The sequence below is a fragment of the Notechis scutatus genome, chromosome 4, assembly GCF_049901735.1.
Source record: "Notechis scutatus isolate UNSWTSFEM ecotype Mainland chromosome 4, rNotScu1.2, whole genome shotgun sequence".
In the NCBI taxonomy this organism is placed as follows: Eukaryota; Metazoa; Chordata; class Lepidosauria; order Squamata; family Elapidae; genus Notechis; species Notechis scutatus.
In genome coordinates, this window is record NC_142012.1 from 17532276 (window position 1) to 17551757 (window position 19482).

Below are 19482 nucleotides of genomic sequence, written 5' to 3' on the forward strand. Positions count from 1 at the left end.
AAATCAGTCCTTGGCTTTGTGTTACATTGTTCTGAAAGAGCGTTTTAGAGATTTAACTACTGAATTATGGATTTGGAATCATTACCAGGATGATCTTAGACTGCAAGAAGATCGAGTCAATCAGTTCCAAACACAACAAGATTGGCTGCTCCCTTGAGGCAATCATTAGTATGATGCAGCCATTTGCATACTCGAGCACACGATGCAAATTGAGGATGGATTAGGAAAACAAAATGTGTTTGGCAGGGCTGAGGGAAATAGAAAGGGAGGAAAAAATAGTGGGTTCAGAACCAAACAAATTAGTGGAATGTCCATGGAAAAGTTGTCACTAAAACAGATTGAGATGCCAAAGATCATTCATGCAGGCATCAGGAGTATCCATGAACACTAGCAGTAAGAAGATGTGATGAAAATTCCATAATTTCACATGGACAAGCCCAGTCATAATTCCAACTAGGAAACTGAGAATTCTAGACCAAGCCAAATCCCAAAATACTAGAGAATTCCTGGAGGCCTGCCACTTGGACAGGTCATCACCAACAGACACACAGAGATAAACAACATCTACTTACCATTCAAAAGAGATAATCACAAAGCCAGAAAGGAAACATAAAGACCAAATCACTTCCTCACCAGCAATCAAAACCCAGTTCAACAGAGATTAATCATAAGATTAATACTAGACCAACACAGAGGTGGTATTCAGCAAGTTCTGACCAGTTCTGGAGAACCAATAGCGGAAATTTTGAATAGTTTGGAGAATACCACCACTGACTGGCCCCATCCCCATCTATTCTCTGCCTCCTGAGTCCCAGCTGATTGGCTGGGTTTTCTTTTGTTGCCCTGCACAGGAGAACGGATCTGGAAAGCAGGTTAGTGGGGTGGGGTGGGGAGGGAATTGGGATTTTGCAGTATCCTTCCCCTGCCACGCCCACCAAGCCACGCTCACAGAACCTGTAGTAAAAATGTTTGAATCCCACCACTGGACTAACAGTCAAGAAGTTAGCAATACCCCAATCAAGGAACTGCCAACTCAGACAAACTGTCTGTTAGTAAACAGCAGCCTAAGCAAGGAACCACCAAGAACACTCCCACCAACACTGACAGGGCAAGTCAGTAGTCTGTTAATAGAGAGCAAACCCCATTCCCTCAGGCACTGATGATGTTAACTAGTTTGGTAATGAAAGGTCTGGGGAAAAAATGTTCAGAGAGCACCAAGGTTCAACCCTGAGTTACAAATAGTTTATCCGTCAGCAGGAGCCAAACAGATCTGATGCAATCTAGTTGGATGCTCAACTGACAGCAAGCAATACCAAACAGAATAACAGAGTTGGAAAGCACCATGGTTTTCTTTTAGTCCAACCCCCAGTGCAAGCAGGAGACCCTGTACCATTTTCAACAAATGGTTGACCAGTCTCTTCTTAAAAGTCTCCAGTGTTGGAGCATCCACAACTTCTGAAGACAAGTTGTTGCATTGGTTGATTGTTCTTATTGTCAGGAAGTTCCTCCTTAGTTCTAGGTTGCTTCTCTCTTTTTTCAGTATCTGTCCCTTGCTTCTTGTCTTGTCTTCTCATGTTTTGGAAAATAGGTTGACTCTCTCTTATTTGTGGAAGCTCCTCAAATATTAGATCACTGATATCATGTCAACCATAGTGCTTTTTATCACTTACCACCTAATCAGCCTTGATTAACCTTTAAAAGTTTGTGAGAGTCAGTTCTGGAAAATACATGAATATTATAATACAAGAGTTTCCATTAATACAGTTTCCATTGGGAAACTGAAGGAAATATCGTTAAAGAATTTTAAGCCCAAACCACTGTTTTGAATTGAGTCCAGAAATGGGCTGACAAACAGTAGAGCTGGCATACTGGCATAATAGTTTCATATTAGCTAGTTCCAGTGAGAAGTCTAACTGCTCAATTTTGAACTAACTAAAGTTAGTGGACCATTTTCACAAGCAGTCCCTATGTACAATGCATTGGGATAACCCAACTGGAAAATTAGCAGTGTTGCAAGAGGGAGGTAAAGTGCAATGAGGCTTGCTATCAGTGCAATGAGGTTTGATATCAGCTCTTTCAGGGTAAACCAGATCAAAAAACAGACTCCACTGGAAGAAGTGAACTATACTGAGATAGGCTACAGTAACAGAATCTTGCAAGCTTGGTTGCATTTTCTCTTCCCTATCTCCTTCTTATTTCCCAGGGAATCAGGGAGGAGCCAGTCTTCTTAATACTGCATCAATCCCCAGAATTTGAGGAATGTTTAGCTCTATTTGCTTATATAACTGTTCCTGCCTATTCTCACCAAGGTTATCTCCTTGATTTGCTACAAAGGGTCATGAAAGTCTCTTCAGTCCAAACTGAAATGCACCTAGAATATACAAAGCACCTTACTTCAAATCTACAGTCAAGAAGCACATTTGTGATATGAGGAGCACATCTGTTAAGACTCAAAACAAGAGTCACAAAACTATGTCATTCTAAGATGCTGTAACAAACCAGGAATTTCAAGATGGCCAAGATTGCTACTGCAATTATGATGTGACAAGGCTTTAGAATTAGCAGGCTTCAAAAGAGTATTGACTTCCACCAGTGTCAACCTAAATTTAAGTAGCTGCAATTTAAACTATCTTTTGTGTAAGTGCATCCCCTTTAGTTAAATTAGATGTCATTAGCGGACCAATTTTATAGCACAATTAATCCACTATTACATATATGGAATAAGGGCATTGCCTTTCTAAACAGTTTGGAGGCACAGTCTTCCTGCTAAATTATGGCAGTTGACTGTTATTTTTAAAAGCATGCTATGAGGTTCATAATCTAAGGATAAAGTTGTAAGATTTATATAACTCCTCTTTTATTTCACTAATTATAGACAAATTCCCCTTTGAATCTGGGTGTGTACTTTGGATTGTCAGGAAAGCTTGGGCATTGTAAATCAACAATCCTTTGCTCAGTTCAAGATTTTCAGACAGTGCCTTCTGTAGACCATGTATTGATCTGCATCTCTGGCTTGTGCATGGCATGAACCCAATTAATTAAATCATTCACTGCAAGACAAATCATTTGGGTAATAAGTTTAAATATGTCATGCTTTTCAAAGACTGCCACAATCTGACATAATTTTGAAATAGAATATAGTTGGGATTCATGGACAGAGATAGATCAGAAAGATAAACATAGCCAAGAGGACAAGCAGCAGCTAGATCAGAACATTACAAGCAAGTTCACAGCTAGGTAGAAATTTGAGTTAGGATGGTAGTGGTAAACAGATGGAAATGATATTAGCCAACAATCATAGTACAAAGCAGTACAATAACCAATATCTTTATACTCAAAATAATTTATCAGTTCTTAGATCATTTCAAGATGCACTACTGCAAAACCAGGTCTCCCCCATCCTATAGTGGTTACTTTCATTTTTTTTTCTTCGCAGATGTATGACTTCAATATGTCTTGGTAAAGTGTTAGAAAAGTCTTTGAGAAGTCTATAATTTCCTGCATTCCCTTCCCCTCCTTCGCCTTCTTCCTCCTTCCTCTGATAGGGACAAATTTCTTCTCTTCCAGATTCTAAAAATTATAGTTGTGGTTTTGCAATCACTTCTACTAGTTCCTTCCTTACATTGGGAAGTAGTTTGGCCTTGGAGATTTAAATTTATTTAAATTATTGAAGTGTTTTTTTTTTAATGCTCTCATCAACCCTGAGGTGCTCCTCTTCCACTGCTAGCATAAAGCTATCCAGTTAGGAGTTTGTTTCCCTTCTGGGTAAAGACAGACATTAAAAATGTGTTTTGCTTTCTTTCTATCACCTGTTTGCCAGGTGACCCTCTTTTCCTTTGACTTGCAATAGACCTACAACTTCTTTGTCTTTCTGTAACTTTAATCTGATTTTGGTCCATAGTCCTTTATGCCAGGGGTGTGAAACTTGTGGCCCGCAGCCCAGATGCGTCATGTGTTGGCCACGCCCCTGCCTGGTTTAACAAAGGGAAGGAAAGTTCCAATACGTCACATGTTGCTGCCGTAATAATGTGAGTTTACACTCCTGCTTTATGCAGTTGAGATTTTTTTTAATGAATGTCCTGGTTAAACTGCAAGTACACAGAATTATGAGGTATGAGCAATTAATGTACTTACCAAATAAGTAGAGAGCCAGTTGGTGCAATGGCAAAGCTAGAAACCAGGAGACTGTGAATTATAGTCCCTTCTTGAGCAGAAAGCCCGCTATATACACTCAAGGTTGACAAGCCAGGCAATCACCTTCTCTTAGCCATAGGATGGGGACTATGGCAAACCACTTCTGAAAAATCTAACCAAGGAAACAGCAGGAACTTGCAAGCAGTCTCAGAGAATTGGACACAATTAAAGAACAACAAGAATAACAAACCAATAGGTTACATACTGCATTCAAGTGTGTGAACATTTGCAAAAGTGCCGTGGTATATTTGTAACAGTAATGCAATTTCATATGGCTTACTGTAGGAGTAGGGAATTGTGGCCCTTCATATGTGGTTGTATGTCCAGCATCCTTTCTATTGGGCACACCGGTTATATTCTGGCATCATAAAGATCCACAATTTCCCCAGTCCAACTATAGGGTTTTCCATGCCCTAATATAGCGTTCTGTCTGAATAAAGTTTTCAGATCACCCACCCCAATGGAAACATCTCTACCCAGGTCTTAATTCAAAAGTGGTTTCCAAATGCCGACATAAAGCACTGGTCTGCCTTTGAGGATAAGAAAGATTTGTTGCTTGATTCAAAACTAAAGATCCTCAGAGTTAATCCCCTTTTGACTTTAACAGCAAGGGATGATTAAAGACCATCATCAGTGAGTCCTGGTGTGGTAAGGTATTTAGCAAACATGTTTTTTACTCGGCAGAGGTGTATAGCAATAAGCAATTCATTTCCTGTGGACATAAATAATCTTCCTTGTCCCAGATAACTGGAAAAAGAATTGCACCTGAGACCCTAACGTGACTCCCATTTCCTTCCATTCTGGAGTAGATCAAGATAAAAGTGAAAGAAATGCATAGAAAATTTTAGCCTTTGGAATGCAATGCCATTAAATGATGTCAGGCATCATTCTTTCACCCCGGAGTATTTAATGTTAAACTACCAGATGAACTGCACATTTATATCATTGCCACCAGTATATTTCAATCATAATTTATACTCGTATATTTTATGCAACCCATAAATCTATCTTTAATGGTTTTAAAATAGTGTTTCAATGGGATTTCTCAGTGGTCTATCGCTGAGAATATCAGCAGTAGCCTGAAAGAATGCTTGCTGAGTGCTGTAGATCATTTGTGTGCAAGGTGCATCTGGAGGGAACTGATTGCTACGTTCAGCTTAATCCATGCTCTAACTTCACATATGGCACCACTGAGAATCACCAGGAAGGGCTAATATCCTGCGTGAATATGGTATGCACTTTAGAATATTCTTGTGACTTCTCTATTCTATCAAATGATTTCTGGACAGCAAAAATAGATAAAAGAATAATCAAAAGAGTGTAAGAGGAGGAAGGTATTTAAATAATCTAATGTGCTGAAGTTAATTAAGCTAAATGCCTCTGGAACAAAAACTCTGGTTATTGTCCGATAGCTGGTGTTTGGTTGCTTCTAAACTTGGAATTTCCAGTTTGGGATTTGGATTGATTACCTTCTAAATCGTATAATTCATGACCATAATCTCAATATAAGACTCCAAATTCCATGTATGAACCTCATTCCGGGCAGAAATATTGACATATTTTAGGAAATGTAATAAGATATTATCTACTGTAAAATCTGGATTAAAAATCCATGCATACATGTATGTATATAGTTTTAGGTAATCATTGAAGCATTCTCAGGAGACTAATCTCTATTATTTAAACAGTAAACAGATCAGTCTGTATCCTGGCTCTGTTTCTACCAATTTCAAAAATTGATCCTATTTTTAACAATAGCCTTGTGAGATAGCTACCATTTTCTCAGAAATGACAGAACTGAAATAGGAATTGAATAGTTTTGTTTTTTCTTTCTTAATGATTACCAGTGTAGTGATTATTTTTTCTTCCTTCTAGTTTAATCAGAGCTAAAGGAAACCTGGTTCTTGTTAGTATGTTTTACCAACCCCAATTCATTAAGTTTAAGCTTTCCTGAAACCATTTATGGAATTCTAGAATACATGTATGCATTATTTCTTGATGACTATTTATCCCTGTCACTGTTCTCTCTGTGTCTCTTTCTGTCTCTGTCTGTCTTCTGTCTCTCTCTCTCTCTGTGTGTATGTGTCTCTCTCTGTGTGTGTGTCTTTGTGTATTATTTCCCATTTTCAGACAAGTTTTCAGTACACTTTTCCTGCAGCTTTTCCCTACACTGTTTGTTTTGCCATGAGAACTGTCTAATGAAGCGTACATAAACCTGTTTGACAAGGAATGTATTGAAATGCCAGCTGTTCTCTGTACCAACATTTAGCTGCAATGCACTACAAACCCACTGAATAGAGTTGGAGTTAGTTGTGAGTGCAGTAATACCAGAGTTCCCAAAAGGAAGTTAATGATATGAGATATACTCCCCCTCAAATTTATTTCTAAAATAATTCCCACAATAATGAAGAGGAATGGCTGTCCCCAGATAGATTGTATGTATCATTGTTCCCATGAGAACAATATAAATAAATATAAAGAAGATGAAAAATAATCATATTTACTTATTTGATATTTCAGAGAGGCAGGGAAGACCATTTAAATAAGGCAAAATTGATAAAAAATATTAATAAACAAACAATAACAAGTACATATTTAGACAAAAGACAATGTGATGTCATATAATACTGTATGTATGTAATACGGAATGTAAAGCATCATTTAGATCAAAAATTCTAGGCAGTGTACAGAATTTAAAGTCTAATAAGAGTATGCAACCAAATGCAGAAATACCAACACATTGACAAAATATGCAACAAGAAATTTCAAGGCACTATCATTAGACAAGCATGATCACAAATAATCCCAGCCTATTTGAAAAACAAATAGAAAGAATTTTCTGTATCTATTCATTTAATTTGCATTCCACCTTTATTATTTTTACAAAAACAATTCAAGGCAATAAACATATCCAACATATCTTCCTCCTCCTATTTTCCCCATAACAACAACCTTGTGAAGTTATTCTGACAGAGCATTTATGAAATAACTGACATTCAAGTTATCACAACAAAGACTTGATGTAGGAGAAGGAGTGGCAGAATCTGGGGTCAGAGTCAAATGCAGAATCAGCCTAGAATCTCTACATAGCCATAAGTGGACTGAATACACCCCTCTTGAATTCTATCTAACACCAAGATAGTGTAACCATTAGTTAAGTAGATTCTTGTGCATAAGCATGATTTGTAATAAATCGATTTAATTGGAACTTCACGTGTGGCCCTGATCTTTCCCGCCTAAAATCTGGTGCTATATTATGTATTGTGCTTTGTTGCTGACAGTTCTATTTGGTACAGATGGACACAAAAAAGTATTTGGTTCATATTTACTATGAATTAATCTAATTTGCATCCTACAAACATACAAACTGGAACAGAGTTCAAATCTGGAACAGAGTTATCTCCAGTGTCCTGCACATTTTTACTTTTTTCTCTCATAATTAAAAATATGCAAACAAAAATGTGGACTCAAGATATTTCAAAGTATTCAAAATCATTGGAAGAATAATTTTTTTATGTGAGATGAAAACTATAGGTTTAATATACCTACTTGAACAGTTGTCCAGAGAACTTAGTTATGAATAGACATGCTTGGCTTGTGTTGTACATTAGTTTAAACTTTTTTAAGGTTTTCTAAGCTAAAATAAGGGGGAGGGGAATCCTTACTTCTAAGTAAACATATATAATATTTCAGTGTAAAAATGGAAATCAGTACTTTGCAATCCGTTTTTGGTAAAAGAGAAGGGAGTATAAGCTTGCATAATTCAAATCCCTTATATTTTATCTTTATGAAGACAATGAATTGAAGAATCATTTTTTTCGGTTCAGAAGAAATGAAATTGTGGATGTGATCAGAAAAAAATCAGGACAATTAAATGCTCCTACACTACCAATGTTTCCAATCCAGTCACAATCACCTACATGATTTGAAAAATGGATGACAACTTAAAACTTAAAGAATAGGTTGATGAACCAATTAACATTCACCATCTTTCCTTCCACTTGTCTGAAAGAAAAATGCAAAGAATCAGAAAGAGCTACCACTAGTCATGGACTGACAATAATCCCATCAACCCCACTCAACCTAAAGTGAAAATAAAATAATTGCTAACATCTTTCTAGCCAAGAAACATGTTTGTTCTTCTATATTTATCTACTTGCAGTTACCAGGACATAGATGATAGCAATAGCACTTACACTTGTATGCTGCTTCATAGTGCTTTACAGCCCTCTCTAAGTGGTTTAGAGAGTCAGCCTCTTGCCCCCAACAATCTGGGTCCTCATTTTACCCACCTTGGAAGAATGGAAGGCTGAGTCAACCTTCAGCCTGGTGAGATTTGATCTGCCAAATTGCAGGCAGCCAGCAGTCAGCAGAAGTAGACTGTAGTACTCTAACCACTGCACCACTGCAGCTCAATAGAGATAGATAGATAGATAGATAGATAGATAGATAGATAGATAGATAGATAGATAGATAGATAGATAGATAGATAGATAGATAGATAGATGGATGGATGGATGGATAGATGGATAGATGGATAGATGGATAGATGGATAGATGATAGACAGACAGCAGACATGAAATGCTTCTATGAGGATAAGCTGTATGACTGAAAAATGATCGTAAAATATGTAAATAACAGTATGGTAAACCCCTAAAGAACTCCTAGCCCTGTACATATCTTTTGTCTACAGCACTGCTTTACAAAGCCCCTGTGATACGAAAAGGTAAAATAATAACATATCAACAATTTTGCAACTAAGCACTTTTCCTAATAGCTTTCACCAAGGTTTCATATTGCTAAGATGACTCTATTGGGAAAAATCCACTTCTGAATAATGTATACATGAAGAAAGAGATAACCTCCAGGATCAAGATGTTGAAACTCCTGGGGCAAAAATAATAGCCGGTCAAGGCCTAGAAGCTGGGAAAGAAGAGCAGGGCAAGAATCTCTACCAGCAGCAAAATAGAGCACCCACTGAGGCTTCAGCACTGCTACAGTTCAAAATTATGTCCCAAACTTTGCTATACTTTCCAATAAACAAGATCAGCACCTAAAATAAATTGATTCAGTCTCCAAAAAAACAGATGAAATTGTGATAATATTCCATCCTGGAGCTAATCCAAAGATGGTGCAAAACTTCATTGGGAAGGTGCCTTAAATTGTGGCTTGCAAGGCAATTAGAAGAAGCCATCAGGACAGCATTTCAAATGAGAAGAACAAGGCATATTTTCTAAGCTACCCTTTGAGGTAAAGAGTCATTATTTTCTCGCAAGCTGATCGATTTCAGCACTGCCAATCGTTTTGAGAGGAGGAATAACTCTTCAAAGAGGGAATCCGGTTTGCATTTGAAAGTTTAGGGATGGAAAGGGAGAAAAATAAAAGTTCTCCTTCCTTAAAACAGAGCCCTCCCAAATATCAAATAGCAATATCTTTCTGCATCTATATGGATCATGAATCTGTCAGGTGACAGAAGGAAGTTTAGTACTCTTATTCTTTTCAAATTCTAAAGTCAGACAGGACAAATTGGCAAGAGGAAAAATCCATTATACCAATCAATTGTATAAAAAGCTATCCTTTTAAAATCCTGAGGAGAGGGAGAGAGAGAGAGACTTGTAGAAGTGTAAAGGATAATATATTTTCTTTTTAGGTATCTTTGCAAACTAATTTGCCTTCTCCTGGTAAGCCCTTTGAAAGAAGATAGCAGCCATGAAACAAATTATGGGATTATGAAACAAATATTATGGAAGAAGCATACATGCCACTCCATCTGCCCTAGGCATTAGGTGGTCAGCAACACAAAGAGAGATTTTGCACATGGATGGGTAGGATGGCAGCCATTTTGTAAACTTTGCCCAGCAAACATTCCTAAAGAAATACACACAGCATTCTTTGGTCTCCACAATGTAAAAAAGAGATTGAGACTCTAAAAAAGGTCTGTCAAACTCCTAATCTGTGGGCCGGATGTGTCATACTCTGGCCATGTCCACGCCAGGTTTAGCAAAGGGAAAAAAAAGTCCTGACATATCATGTGATGCTACTGTGACAATGTGAATTTGACACCCCTGCTCTAGAAAGAGTGCAGAGAAGAGCAACAAAGATGATTAGGGCACTGGAGGCTAAAACATATAAAGAATGGTTGCAGGAACTGGATATGTCTAGTTTTATGAAAAGAAGGACTAGGGGATGACATGATAGCACATGAAGGCAGGACAAGAAGCCATGGATGGAAACTAATCAAGGAGGTAAGCAACCTAGAATTAAGGAGAAATTTCCTGATGGCTAGAACAATTAATCAGTGGAACAACTTGCCTCCAGAAGTTATGGATGCTCCAACAATGGAAATATTTAAGAACAGATTGGACAACCATTTGTCTGAAATGATATAGGGTTTCCTGCCTGAGCAGAAGGTTGGACTTGAAGACCACCAAGGTTCCTTCCAACTCTGCTATTCTATTCTATTCTATTCTATTCTATTCTATTCTATTCTATTCTATTCTATTCTATTCTATTCTATTCTATTCTATTCTAATCTATTCTATCCTAATCCTAATCCTAATCCTAATCCTATTCCTAATCCTAATCCTATTCCTATTCCTATTCCTATTCCTATTCCTAATCCTATTCTACCCTACCCTACCCTACCCTATTCCTATTCCTATTCCTATTCCTATTCCTATTCCTATTCCTATTCCTATTCCTATTCCTATTCTCCCCTACCCTACCCTACCCTACTCTACTCTATTCCTATTCCTATTCCTACCCTACCCTACCCTACCCTACCCTACCCTACCCTACCCTGTTCTATTCTATTCTATTCTATTCTATTCTATTCTATTCTATTCTATTCTATTCTATTCTATTATCTCTTCCGCCTAAAACATCACTCCATATCAGTCCACTGCCAATTCATGGAAGGTTATGGACTGTAGTCTTCCATTCTGGTTGACTATGGATTGTAGACAGATTTGTTTTTTAAAGTCCTAGTCTAGGGCTAAAATATAGTGACTGAATCAAAGTCACTAGCCAGTTTCCAAGCCTAAGAGAGATTCTGGCCAGATTTTTTTTTTTTTTTTTTTGCTGTCATCTTAACCTTTTGTCAACAAAGTCTAAATATTCATTTTTCTGAGAAATTTGTTCCCTTGGTTGTTCATTTTGAATTCAGTTTGTTGTTACAAAGTTCTGACAGCAGCAAATCATCTCTACACAAATAATTGTATCACACATCTCTTGTTTTTCCTTTAAAATTAGAATGATTTCCTTTCTTTCTTTGATGAGACAGAAAAGGTAGACTTTCTTCACATGGCATGAGTGTCTATTCTTCAAATACAAGTCATATTTCAGACATAAGAGGGGCAATGGCAGTTGTTTCTTTTATGAGAGCAACATTGAACATTTGAATGCAACACTGATGACAAAAGTACATAAGTAATTATTTTAAAGTATTGGTCTAGTTAAGATAGAGATTTTTCAGATTTTTCTTGAAGCTGCCCGGTTTTGGAGTTTAATATCTGAAATACAGGCTTTTGTGTTTAAATACGAGTAAAAATGGATAGGTTGACACACTGCATTAAGTAGTAATATTAAGGTCTGTATTTGGCTTCATGCAATTTGTAAACTCAGCCAATTGTGTATTAGTAATCAAGTCATTGTTAACGAATCCCAGTGTAGTGTAATGTTGAATCAAGTTTTAAAATATTGACTTGAGCTCTCCAATTGCATGCTGTAGCATTTCTATTTCTCATCTAATGCCACAAGAGGTGTTCAAGAAAAGCACATCACATTCCTTCCTTCACAACCTCCACTCCCTGATGGTTCAAGTGTGTTTCCTCTATTACATGAAAAACCTTTTCTTCCAACTATAGCTGCTGTTAGCCCCAGGGCAAGAAGGACACGTTCCTTATGGAGAGAACAGGAGCTGGGAGGCAAAGAGGCAGTGTTATGGAAGTGTTTGGCGGGTTAGAGCAAGGTGTGATCCAATTCACACACATTATGAAAAGAAGAGGAGAGGGAAGAGGGAGAGATATAAAAGCAAGAGCAATAGCAACTATGCCACCTGTCACATTAAGGACATGTGTTTCCTCTTCTTATTCAGATGAGCCACAGTGGCATAGTGGTTAGAGTACAGTACTGCAGGCTACTTCTGCTGGCTGCTTGCAATTTGGTAGTTCAAATCTCACCAGGCTCAAGGTTGACTCAGCCTTCCATCCTTCTGAGGTGGGTAAAATGAGGACCCAGATTGTTGGAAGCAATAGGCTGACTCTGTAAACCGTTTAGAGGGGGCTGTAAAGCACTGTGAAGTAGTATATAAGTCTTAAGTGCTAAGTGCTATTATGTAAGTAACTTTTCACTGCAGGAATTGCAGGATTTTGTTTTTATCTTCTTTTTTCCTCTTACCTTCTTCCCATCTCATTGGCATTTTACACTATTATTAAAACCACCTCTTCTTGGTAGATCAAAAAGGTGCAATACCATATGATCCAATACCATATGAAAAATGAAGCAACGGCAGCCCAGTTGCAATTTCACATTCTGATTTTTATCTTAAATTCAAATTACTATCTTTGGCAAAGGCTGAGTAAATGTATATCAGCGTCTCCTGTTTTTTTTTTTTGAGCGAACTATTGATGATCTCTGTTAAAACCATTGATCAACTGGACTGGACTGACTTTTATGGGGCAAGTGGTAATTCTGAACTTATATTTTAGATAACTGAATTTGTGTTTTACATTAACCAAATCTCTTACAACTGAAGCTGTTACTACATTTTTGAGGTTGTTTGATTATATTTAGATAGTAGACTTAACTTAGGTGCCATATTAACCCCCCAAAATAAACTTTGCTCTAGGCTCAACACATTGGGCAAAAATGTCCCTGTTTTTGATCCTGACAATGTAGATCCAAGTGTTGATATTAGTGTGAATATGATAATACTACTGCAACATGACAATGAAGGAAAAAACTATAGGAAGTTAATACTGAGGGCATGTTAATGCAACTTGAGTTATTAGATGCTTTGTCTCCCAACGGTCCTCTTTTTATGAAAAGTTTAAATACAGTTCCCCAACTGACTTAATGTACAGTAGTTTAGTTCAATTACTCTGTCAATAGTAAAGGAAAAGCCAATATTCAGAGTATATCTTTTAATAAATTTAATAAAAACTGATTTTTTTCTGGCTTTGAAATAGTGTTGCATGTCTGAGTCCTGATTCAAATCCAATCTTTATTTAATTTTCTCCAACCCTTGCTGAATTTATGAATTTTCAATACGCTCTAAATTTTCTGAGAAATGAGTGGATTCCCTTGACTAGAAAAATATATGCATCTGGTCAAAGTTGACAGCACATATAGAGACAGAAGCAATAGTTTAATGTAACCGTTCATTAAATGTGTAGTTGCCTGCATTGAATCTTGAATTAGTTAGTTCCCCATGTTGATGGCTAAGCATAAATCTGGTGTGAAAAATCTTGGATATTGTGCAAACACACTGAAAATGTTACATTGCTTTCTCCTTCAGCTTTCAACTTCATTACAAAGCCAACATAAACACTTTCCCGTTTTCATATTTTTCACTGGAGTAATATGTCCAAATTATGGGCTTAATCATTATTAATTCCTTTGATATTTATCAACTACATTAACATTAATCATGATAAACTCTTCTAGTATTAATGTGGATGTCATTAATACAGCACTTCAAGTGTTTGTACTGCTGCTCAGCCTTCATTAACCGGACCATTAGTTGCAAGGTGTTAACTTTTTGCATGAAGAACACTGTGTTTGTTAGAGTGATATTTTGATGTATTTTTTTAATGTCCTGTGGATTCTTCTGTGGTACTGTGGTTTACAGTACACTGTGCAAACCTTCCAAAGAATGCCTTGCTTCAAGTCAATAATTTCCTTCATGGTGCTTTGCAAAACAAAATTGCTTCCTTTTATAAAAAAAGTGAAGCTGCTGCATTGCTTATGGATTGTTACTTTTGGCATATCCTGTAGCCATCCTGAAGTTCCTGTGCACACATTCTACATTCATAGGAACATTCTGCATTAAACATACCAGAGGAGTTCCCATAAAAGTACCTCCATAGTATGAATTACATGATTGCTAAACTTTGAATAAGAAACAATGTTTGCTTCTTCAAAGTTTGATGTTTTCTTCCTCAAAGTTTCCTCAAAATGCCTTATCAAGGTAACAGGAGACATTTTCCATATGGCTGTGCACCCATGAGGTATGGCTGTATTATTTCTATCCTTGTCTTTTCTACAAACTTCTCTTATTGATATATTTATTACTGTATGATTATTATTACCCTGTTGTTTTACATGTACACAGAAGTGGTTGGATTCATATATTTTTTTACTACCAGTTCTGTGGGCATGGCTTGGTGGGCATGGCAGAGGAAGGTTACTGCAAAATCCTCCATTCCCTTCCCACTCCTGGGGGGAGATTACTGCAAAATCCCATTCCCTTCTTACCCCACTAACCTGCTTTTCAGCTCCGTTCTCCTGTGCAGGGCAACAAAAGAAACCCAGCCAATTAGCTGGGAATCAGGAGGCAGAGAATAGACATGGCTGGGGCCAGTCAGAAGTGGTATTTGCTAGTTCTCTGAACTACTCAAAATTTCCACTACCAGTTCTCCAGAACTGGTCAGAACCTGCTGAATACCACCTCTGGCACACAGAGAGCTTCTGCAACAGAGACAAATTCTTTGTGTGGCTAAATAAATCTATTATGTTCCATTCCATTCTGTTCTGTTCCATTCCATTTCTTTCCATTTTATTCTATTTGTACAAAGATCAGGCCTGCGCAAATCAACCCTAATTTGATTTGAATTAAGAACACAGAAGTCAAAGGGGCATCTACATGCCAATTAGAGCCAATTCAAGAACTGTTTCAAAATAAAATGTATCCCCAGGCTTTAGTGGGGAAATTTCTAAATATGTGTGAATCTGTTCCATTTTGGGGGCAGGGTGCAATGAAAATGGGGAAATTAGACCTGTAAAAAAATGTTAATGCTGCCAAGTTTTATTTGAACGCTTTAAAAGGTCTTACTACAATGGAAAAAGCAGAGATGACTACAACAATACTAAGGAGCAGCTACAAACGCTTCCAAATTGTTTGGCAAAAAGCTCATAAAGAAGTTAAGTGAATCTGGGCAAGAAGTGTCCCACTTCAATTAAAAATATGAGCTTTGAAAAATAGCATTAAAAATAAGGTTTCCCCTTCTTTTTCTAGGGGTTTCAAAAGGACTGGCCATGGTTGGTTGGCAAGTTTCATCCTTCCTAGGAAGAATCCCTCCTGTCCCCACTTCAGTGAGTGTTAGGCTGAGGATACACTGGGAAATTTTATGGATAGAATTAAAAAGAATTAAAGTATATCCATTATCCTTATGGAGTGGTTAGCTATGATGCTTTTTCTGACTACAAGATTTTCTGTCATGCCAGGAAGATTGGTGGCATAACTGGTTGGCAAGCTGATGTCCCCTGAAAAAGAAAAAACAACAACACCTCGTCATCATTGGCAAGATTTGTTTGTCAAAGTTATTGCTTAGTGGCCATATTATTCATTAGAAATTTAGGAGAGGAAGTAGAAGCAGGAATAACACATTGGGATGGGATAGAACAGAAGTGTCAAACTCAGTTTCATTGAGGGCATAACTCAGGGTTATGTTTGATCTCAGAGGGATGGGGAGGTAGGGGTGGCTGGGGAGGGGGGGCGTACTCATGATGGATGTTTGACACAGGCTCAAGATGCACTTTTTCCTTTCTCCTTCCTCCCTCCCCCCTCCCCCCCGCACGCCCTGTCCCCCCGACCGGCCGGGCGGGGGGCCCCCCCCCCCCCCCCCCCCTTCCCTTCTTCTTTCTTTCCACACTACTCCCCATGCTCCAAACATTCTGCTGACCAAAAACAGGCCCTGGGAGGCCCCCATGCAGGCCCCCAATTTTGGCTGGCAGAATGCTTCTGGAGGCCAGGGAGGCCAAAAACAGGCTGTGTGGGGGCCTTCTGGGACCTCTGTGCAGCCCATTTTTGTGGTCAACAGACTTTTGAAGCCCATTTTTGGTCAGCAGCCTCCTCATCTGGCCAAATTTAAGCACTATATAGATATATAGATTCACAATATATAGATTCTGATAATTGCACATGCCAGAAATTAGTTCTCGGGACATCACAGATAATATAATGGAATCCATTGCCATACATGAAGAAAGATTTCATGACAGAAATTAGGAATCAAGCATTTATTGAGCTTACATTCTTTCTGTCTTACTCGTGTTGACTCTGCCATCCTTGACTCTCCCACAAGAATATTCCCTCTGTTCTCCCACTCCTTCACCAATGAGAAAAGCACAAGATTGTGACATATAGATCTGCAGCATCACAAAAAAAAAAAAAAAAACCCCCACCCCCCCCCCCCCCCCCCCCCCCCCCCCCCCCCCCCCCCCCCCCCCCCCCCCCCCCCCCCCCCCCCCCCCCCCCCCCCCACGCCCCCCCCCCCCCCCCCCCCCCCCCCCCCCCCCCCAATTTAGCCACTTAACACAATACAAATACACGGGATGTCAAAATCGTTCCTCATGGGCCAATTTCACTGACTATCATACCCAATTCTTTTTAAAATGGAATTATACCTGAAGCCTTTGAATGGCCCCCTATGGAAGAAAAAAAAATGGAGTGTAGCTGAAATATGCTGCCTTGTGGTTGTTGTGGTTGTTGTGGTTGTTGTTTTAGGGTTTTATTTATTGCACCAAAGTAATTTAAGTTTTGGTTTCTTTCTTGATGAAGGTGCGTACCTTATATTCCACTATGAACCATTGTTTCAAAATCTCTCCAGATATAATACAAAATATCTTATCTCCAGAGCTGACATGTTGACTTTGAGCTGCATTTATCACTCCTGTAACTCACTTTCATTTAATACAGGGTTCTATTACTAATGTCTACCCAGAGTCCTCCAAAGATAATATTTATGGAAGCTGATCCTTCTCTGGCTCTGCCCTGTTTCCAGGCTGTAAAGGATAGGCACCATATAGGTCTCATTAACAGTAATATGTTTGGCAGTTTGAAATGGATGGCCAAACCTCTTGGCTTTTTATAGTACCATGCTGATTTTAAAACAAGCCCTGTTTTCAAAGAGGACAAGATACATCAAATTTATGGAAACTCTGGAGCCTTGCCTTGCTCAACTGAATTTGTTGCATGTCAAATTCCACTATTTCGTGTTAGCAGGATATTTGCTTTTTTTAAAAAAAGAGAGACAAAAAACAAAAAAAATATCTCTTACCTTCCTCTTGTCATCTTGATTCTCATTTGCTTTTCTTTTTCTTTTTCTTTTGCAGCCTGTGAACTCATGAACCATGGGATCCTGGCTCTGGTCAGCTCCATTGGTTGTACATCGGCAGGTTCCCTCCAGTCTCTGGCAGATGCCATGCACATTCCTCATCTCTTCATCCAGAGATCAACAGCTGGGACCCCAAGGAGTGGCTGTGGTACTACCAGGAGTAACAGGAATGACGATTATACACTTTTTGTCCGCCCACCTGTCTACATCAATGATGTCATCTTGAGAGTGGTCACTGAATATGCCTGGCAGAAATTTATTATTTTCTATGACAACGAATATGGTGAGTATTTATACCAGACGTCTCCAACCTTGGCAACTTTAAGACTTGTGGATTTCAACTCCCAGAATTCTCCAGCCAACATAACATAGCTGGCTGGAGAATTCTGGGAGTTGAAGTCCAAAAGTCTTAAGGTTGCCAAGTTTGGGGACCCCTGATTTATACTGTCTTGGGTCTCTACCTAAGGAGTAAATTGCTGTTGTCCAAGGGAGGTAATGCTATTAAGCGCAATAGCATTAAAAGCTTTGAATTCTTCTTCTAGATTACCTTCTTCTCTAAGCATTCAGTGACAGCATTAGCATTTTATATAATCCTTAGTCTTTAAAAAGAAACAAAAGTTTTTTTTAAAAAAAAAAAACCTACATCAACTTTGGTGGCTTTTCTTGATCATTCCTTTGAAAAATGCTCAGCTGAATAATTACAGATTTTTTTTAGTAGCATCAGTGATATGAACCCCTTCTACTTTATGCAAGGCAAAAAACATGTGGAATTGACCACAGCCTGTTCTTTTAATTCAACATTAAAAGGACATTTGTGAAGTTGGTATATAACTGATGCAAGATTACCTTTGATTTACCTTGCATCTTGCCAACTTCCATAAAATGATGTTGGATGATGAAGAAATGGAAAAGAGTGTTTTTGTTCTTGTGTAAGGTAGGCCACCATATATGTTTTTATACAAACAAATAGAATTGTGGCGCTCTATAGAAGCAGCAATTCTATAGTACAGAATTCCATATAATATAACAATCTTTGACTATATCTGCTGTCTAAGGCTACTGTACTATAGTAATCATGTCAGTTGACATCAAATGATTCCCAGAAATATTTCAAAAAGGAATCCAAGCAGAGGGCATCAAACTGATTTCCCCCTCCCAGAGTGTTGTATTTTTGTGGCTACATATCTTTGAGGTAGCCAAGTCAAGGCTGCATGGATTCACCTCACAAATTGCGGTGAAGCAGTTTTTTTCAATGAGTGGTTTTCATTGCCTCAAAGCATCAACAGGCAGTGCCAACAGCTTTTTCTGGCACTTAAAGCAAGCCAAACATGTCAAAAGGAACCAAAAGGAATACCGAGACTGGGAATCCATCAATCTTCCTAGATGTGTTCATAGATTGCTTGACAATCTGGAAGGGTGTGGTAGCGTGCTGACCTATCAGTTCCATATGTTTTGCTGCTTTAACTTTTGGGAAATTCAGTCAGGTATGGTATGTGATGTAGCAGCACTGTAATTATTTATGAGTTTTGATCTGAGTGTTCTGATTAAGCTAGTTTTGGCCTGTTCAGTGTGAAGAGAGTTGTGATATTAAAGGATATAATGATTTCATTCTCTCTTAGTTTTTTTCCCCTTATGTAATAATAATGTTGAGCTGTTGAAGTATTTATAGCCATCTATTGAGTGTCCAGGTTTCTTGACCATATTTTTGGGATCAGTTACATGTAGTAGTCTCTGGTATCATTATAATACATTGGAAAAGGATTTCAGGTTTGTGTGTTTTTGGAATTCATACAAACATGGAATGGTAGGATCATTGCTTTCGATCTTCTGTTGTTCTTGTCATCAGATTTGTACTGAGAGTGTTCCTGATTTTGTTGTCTATTTTTTCAATAGGGTTAATGTTCACTGGAACACTGTTTTCTCTGTTAAACAATTATTTTTGCATTTGTA

At 38.1% G+C, this 19482-nt stretch overlaps 1 protein-coding gene across 1 annotated transcript in view; it reads left to right on the forward strand.

Moving 5' to 3' along the window:
• The window catches only part of GRID2 (glutamate ionotropic receptor delta type subunit 2), a 1056494-nt gene that overhangs the window by 566316 nt on the left and 470696 nt on the right, over nt 1-19482 (forward strand). Inside the window, exon 3 of the mRNA XM_087962873.1 lies at nt 17531-17815. Within this exon, the coding sequence (XP_087818999.1) occupies nt 17531-17815 (285 nt within the window). The remainder of the gene's footprint in view (nt 1-17530; nt 17816-19482) is intronic.